The following is a 6,408-nucleotide window of genomic DNA, read 5'->3' as shown; positions in this document are numbered from 1 at the left end:
TTGGAGGGCCACCAAATATTTATTTGGTCTTTTACCCAAACTATTTCTTTAGAATTCTATATATACACTTTAATCTGTTTTTATTTATTCACCTTTTTCTAAAAGAGGAAAAATAGAGAACAAAAAAAGATCTGGGAGAGCTTCGGTTGCCGCGGTGGGCACGCAGTCGTGGCAGGATCGCTATGGCTGTGGGCTGTTGTCAAACCCTGTCTCTCTCTCTCTCTTTTTTAATAAAACAAAAGGGTAAAAAAAAATGAAAGAGAGCTATGGAAAGTGGCAGAGAAGACAAAGGGAAGGAGACAGAAGATTTAGTTTAGGATTTTTTTTGGGTTTGGAAAAATGAAGATATGGAGGACATTTATGTAATTTTACAAGAAGATGAAGGGGACGGGAAATGAAGATTTTTAGGCCGGGCCTTATTGGGTGTGTAAAGATGTAAAGGATATAAAGCATCTATATAATTTTTATTTTTTTATTTTATTCAAAAGAATAAAAAAAAAAAAAAAAAAAAGGGGGGAAATGAGGAGTAGAAGGCGTGTACAAATAAAACTCCTCAACCCCTTTTAAAAATATAAAATATTTATATCCGTATCACATCAGGAAGTTTTTCTCCAAACGAACTCATCATGTTGAAGTTATATTTTATAATATTGAAAAAGTAGAGGCCATTTTCCTTGGTAGGAATATTGGATTGGATGTTGTAAGTAGAAAATAAGGCCATGTGGTTTTTGTAAATGATTAATTAAATTTGAGTTGGGAGGATATGCAAAGAAACCAACGATTTGGTAAGCCTCTCCTTATTAGGTAGGCAGTAGGCAGCTCCCACTTCAACAATGAATGAGAAGCTTCCCTACCTTCGATGGGTTCCTCCCAAGTCTTCAAGCTGCCTAACTGCGTCTCATTGGTGCAAGAATACAGGCTTAGCCGCCTAGCCGCCGGCCTAGTACCTGGTCCAGTCAATCAGTCTGACCAACAAATTTGGACACCCCTCCATTTTTCTCCCAGAATGGGAGAAAAGAAAAAATGGTTGGGGAGCGAACAAGCTAACATCCATTGGGCCATTCATCAAACAGAATGATGTTGACCCACCCCATTGGATAATCAATCTTCAACTCCAACTGGACATTGACAGAACGTAGGAGGGGGAGTCACAGTCAATTCGTGGAACAAGCCGGGCCACAAAATAAAACTCAAATCACTTTCCTCCAATTCAACTCCATCGTTAGGGGACGAAAGCCACAACACATCACCTTTTTCCAGAAGACACCAAAGAGAGAATAATTCAGAATCTCAAAGCAATTGCATTTAACAGTAAGCTCCTGCTTTGGCCTCCACAGTAACTTTTTTTCTGATTTCAGATAATACAACAGTTTCTTTATAAACCAACTATATAACTACACTCTCAACCTCATACAGCTTCCAGTTTATTGACACTTACCAGTCACCCGGTACCATCACAATGGCCTGGACTGGCATTCTTCTATATCTTATTGTTTTTCTCTAACATGGAAAATTTGATCTCACAAACCCCGAATGCAGAAAGACAGCTGACAACCCAAAACCATCATTTTGAAGAAACTTCTGAAGTACAATTGTTAATAGGAAGATCAGTCGGTGTGCACACTACAGCTCTTTGCTGTAAATGTCTCAAGCTTTGTTCCATGCTAACTTGCACCATCTCTGCTAGCATCTTCTTAGCCTTGCGAGATTGATCCTCGCTGTCAATCTGAGAGATGAGGTTGCACACGATGTTCTCTAGAGTGTCAGGTTGCAGCTCGGATCTTGGATGAGGAGAGTCCCGCAGTAACCGCAAGAGGGTTTGTGCCTTTGACTGGGACTTGGGTGTTCCTTGAACAGTGAGCTCGAGGAGACCAGGGATTACGCCTTCTCTAAGAATTGGTTCCCTATATTTACATCGGTCACTCTGGCACATTGTTAATAGTGCCCCCACTGCATGCTCCCGGCTTTGGAGAGACCCATTCTCAAGAACTTCCACCACTGCAAGCACTCCCCCTTCTTCAGATGTCAAGGCAGTTCTCCCCTCATCAAAAGCCACCAAAGATTCTATAAGAGCACTACATTTTTCAGTTGTTTTTGAAGATTTTTTACAGGTTTTAAGCAGGTCAACTATTGAAGGGATGGGTTTTGCTTCAAGAATGATGCTGATATTATCAGAATATGTTGAGAGATTGTAAAGAGCTAGCACTGCATCGACCCTGGCTTGTGGGCTTCCATGTCTAAGGATTTCAACAAGGAGAGGAATTGCACCTGCAGCACTTATGGTTGGCTTGTTAATGGTAGAAGCAGACAGTGTGAGCAAAGATGCAGTGGCATACTCCTGCATATTTGAATTCTGCGACTGAAGAAAACTGATAATGGGTTCTAGGGCTCCAGAGGCAACAATGTTGACCTTATTTCTGCAAGAAAGTAACAAAAGCAAAATCACGAAAATATCTTAACGAGCAAAATTTCAGAGGTCAACTAGAACAGCATTCTTGTTGTGTGTGCTATCTCCTAGCAAAAGAGGTTACATAAATTCCTGTCAACCTCGAGTCTCTGTATCAAAATAAAGAACATAAGAATATTAAATTGAAACCCAGAAAACATTTAAAGTGGAAAAGATTTAAGAAAGATAATATTGATGTGCCTATTCAAAAATTATGTGAGTAAAATGCTGAACTCTAAACTAATTTATATTGCATGTTTGGAACAAATTCGGAATAGACTAAATTATATTTCATTCCGTTTGAGTTGTATATTTCATTCATGTAATTGGGTCTTCTCATGAATAACTTATCAGTTACAGAAAAATAACATGCCCACAGAAAAAGCACATGCTCACCTCAATACTCTAACCCATTAAAATTTTTTAAGGGTACAGCAAGATGTTTTTGAAATGCTTACCCAATGTTCACATATTCGTAACTATCAATCAGAAAAAAGTACAAGTGAGGCTCCCAGAATATCTACTCCGATTTAATCAATCTACTTCTGCACCTACTGTTTTTGAAAACAGTTTTACTCTAAAGAAGAGAAAATAGTTTTCTAACTTGAAAAACATGCTTGATAAATGTCCAACTAAAAAGAGTTTTTGGAGCTTTGAAAAGCATTCTTAGAAATAATTGAAAATTTAGAGAATATTTTGAATGCACATAAATTCAAAGTATCTTCATGGGGAATAAGCTGAGAAAAGAATTTTTCACATTTGAATTTCCAAATGGAATTTTGCCTCTAAACAATTCAGAACTATTTTTAAGAATTGTTCTCCAAAACTATTCTCTGAGAAGTGCTTTTGAAAACATTACCCAGCAAGCCCCATAGCTCTCTTTCTTTAGGGATTACTTGCAGTAGATTTCATTCCTTCATTCTTCTCACTTTATCTTCCAATCTCACTTGTCTTGATGTATACACTAGAACTTTTGGGGACAACAGTCTAAAAGTTGGTGTGGCTGACCCTCCCACCTTAATATAGAAGCAAAGTACATAAAATGTGCAAAGCTACATGCTAATTTTCCTTACAAAAGTTTATACAAACCAATGTGTCTCAGCACTTCTCCTTACATGGTAGGGGTAACATGAATGCAACAAGATCCCATACACCTGGAATGATCCATGTCCATTCACATAAATGGAGCAAGAAGAGCTCAGGCCTCTAACAACAGAAATACTCTGGCATCACACAGGCAGGTATCACCACTTCTATGAATACCACTGGACCACAGAGCAATATGCTTCAATCATGATTTCAGCCAAAGGTTCTATTTCCATCATATCAGAGAAGGGAGAAAAACTTCCTATTAATTCAATGGAAAGGGTGTTAACAAGACAGAATGGGGTTTTCTTCTTTGTTCTTATACAAATCCCAAAAAGGGATATTGACCAGTGAGTTTGAAAGACATAAGTGTCAGGCTAAATTCCCGTTTCTGGGAAGCAGGATGGATGTTTAAAATCTTAGGAACAAGACAAGTCGTCTGATCTTTAATGCAATAGCTAAAGCTGACTGCCACATGGTCCTCAGCCATACTAAAATAGAAAAGGAAAAGGAAGAAAGGAAGAAAGGAATCAACTTCATTCATGATTATAGCTAAGAATGCAACATGAATAATTCTTGTATACTCTGATTTGTATGTTGCTCTACGAAAACTTAGAGCGCAATCATCTATAATCACAAAGGGTAATAATAATCCGTCAAGAGCATAATACCTAATGATTCAACCAATTTATTAGAACTAACGACAAAACAAATATATTTGGCAACTTCATATGGTCTAGTTCATTAATATTATAGCTATATGCTTCACCTTCCTCCCCTCTTTTTGGTGTTTGTGAAATATAAAATTGCAAGTCTGCTGTTTTATGTCATTCTACCCTCAAAGAAAATGAAAATCTTAGCTTAGAACAATTGATTAGGGAATCAAGACAATCCATATAGTTGCATAGCTCCCAATTGATTAGCGAATTGTTATCGAGTCACCAATGATCAAAGATCTAAGATCCAATGCTTATCTTTCTTTTCCAACCTTGTCTTAGTCATCAAATAGGGTTTCAAGTTCAGAATAGTAATAATAATAAAGGTAAAACACGCTATAAAAGAAATGAGTCAAAAAAGAGAAAAAGAACAGAATATTTTATTCCCTCTTACCAAACAGAACCCATGTATTTAACTTCAAAGAGAAGATAAGAGAAAAAGTGAAAGCGAAAAAATAAAGAAAGGAAAGATTAAAGAGTGAATCATACAACAAACAACTTCGAATCCAACCAACTTTAACCACAAAGCATCCAATTCTTCACCAATCTCATAAAGCCTTTAATGGATGCAAAGCTGGACATGGGAGCATTCGGAAATGCTTACCAACTTTCAACAAACCAAATAATTTAGGGCTGTGTTTGATTCCAATGCTTGGGAGCATTCAATATTGAATTAATTTAAATTTCAATGCAACGCAAGCCATAAAAGCAAAATCGTACAATTGCAAAATAAAACAAAAATTGTGAATTTTGGAGAATACCAAATCCAAATCATATCCACGTTGATCTACCATGAATCGTTCTATATCTAATACACGGAGTATTTCTAGAAAAATAAAGGTTAGCACAGTGTTTGGTAGTTGAGAACATTGAGGGAAGAAGATGGCAATAATTGCTATGTTTAATTGTTTTGGTTTCAGAAATTTTCAATTCAACTAACCAATTAGTAGTATTGATGGATCCTAAACAACGGCCAGAAAATTAAAATTGGAAACATCATTTTGTTACCCCTTTTAGAGCCAAAAAAAAGAAAAGAAAAGGAAATACCTATTTTCTGTTGTTTTCCCATGTTTTCTCGCTAGCCAATCAGTGTCAAAGAGAAAACGAAAAGAGGGGAAAGGAGAAAGAATAAAGAATGGGTTCATTACATCCATTTTCCATGATTTTCCACGGAAAATATTTAAAAAATTTAAAGAAAAGATGTAAAGCGAGAGAAAATTAAAGCAAAAGGAGAGAGAATCAGCTCCCAATCTCTAAAAAAAATAAAAAATAAAAACAAAAAAAAATATAACCATTCACAAAATTCATTTGAAAAAAAAAAAACTGAGAAACTAAATCAAATCTAACAAAAATTCAGAATCAAATTTTCGACGAAAGAAAATCAAACAAAGAAAACATACTTTTCATCTTTGACGGCAAGGTTGAGGAGGGCGAGAAGAGCGGCCTCGTTAGAGTCGAGGGAATCGAGTCGGAGCATGGAGACAAGCGGCCTGACGGCGGGGGAGAGCTGCCGCCGACACTTCTGGGATGTTTTAGTGAGGCGGCGGATTTCTTTGGCAGCTTGAATTTGGGAATCAGGGTCGTCAGATTGGAGGAGGTGGAGGGTACGATTGACTGCGGTGGTTGCAGTTCGGGGAGTGTCGGGGTCGGACGGCGTGGTTGGAAAGTGAAGCTCCGACTCCATCAGCGGTGGCGACGAAGAAGAGCTGGTGGTCTAGAGAGAGAAAGAGGAGGAGGAGGGAGGAGAGAGAAGGCCTGGAAACAAAAATCAGGGTTGGATTATAAAGGAATAATTTGGAAATGGTAGAGAGAAGGAGAGAAAGAGAGCGAAACGTAAGGTGGAGAAGAAAGGAAACGTGGGGGTAGATTTTAAGCAACAGTCGGAACCGGCCCTTTCAACGGCTTCTTAACGTCATCACCCAACCCTCTCTCTTTTTCATTGGTTTACATTTTTCTTTTTTAAGACAACATACATTATTATCAAAATTACTTAAAGAGATTAGTACTTTTTTTTATTATTATTTTAATAGCCTCTTTTTATTTTGGCTTCACATCAAATATTAACATATTATTATTTTTATTCATATTGTAACCATCTAGATATTTTTTTTTTTTAACAAAAAAAAGTCTTAACGATTTTAAAACACATGAATAGGGTAA

The 6,408-nt window shown here is 37.1% G+C and overlaps 1 protein-coding gene across 1 annotated transcript; it reads right to left on the bottom strand.

Moving 5' to 3' along the window:
• Nucleotides 1-1,278: 1,278 nt before the first annotated feature.
• On the bottom strand, nucleotides 1,279-6,208 carry LOC100241519 (U-box domain-containing protein 4-like). Its single transcript, XM_002273873.4, has 2 exons — nucleotides 5,649-6,208; nucleotides 1,279-2,417 (listed from the first exon to the last, which is right to left on the bottom strand). Exons 1-2 carry the CDS (start codon nucleotides 5,930-5,932, stop codon nucleotides 1,565-1,567), a joined length of 1,137 nt encoding a protein of 378 aa, XP_002273909.1. The 5' UTR covers nucleotides 5,933-6,208; the 3' UTR covers nucleotides 1,279-1,564.
• Between the last annotated feature and the right edge of the window lie 200 nt (nucleotides 6,209-6,408).

Source organism: Vitis vinifera, chromosome 14, assembly GCF_030704535.1.
Source record: "Vitis vinifera cultivar Pinot Noir 40024 chromosome 14, ASM3070453v1".
Taxonomy (NCBI): domain Eukaryota; kingdom Viridiplantae; phylum Streptophyta; class Magnoliopsida; order Vitales; family Vitaceae; genus Vitis; species Vitis vinifera.
The sequence above is the reverse complement of the archived record's forward strand: the minus strand, read 5'-3'. Positions and strand labels throughout refer to the sequence as shown.

Coding starts and splice junctions, on each gene's coding strand:
- LOC100241519 (XM_002273873.4), bottom strand. CDS start 5,932: ATGGAGTCGGAGCTTCACTTTCCAACCACGCCGTCCGACCCCGACACT. Junction 2,418..5,648: donor CTTGCCGTCAAAGATGAAAA/GTATGTTTTCTT, acceptor ACTTTCTTGCAG/AAATAAGGTCAACATTGTTG.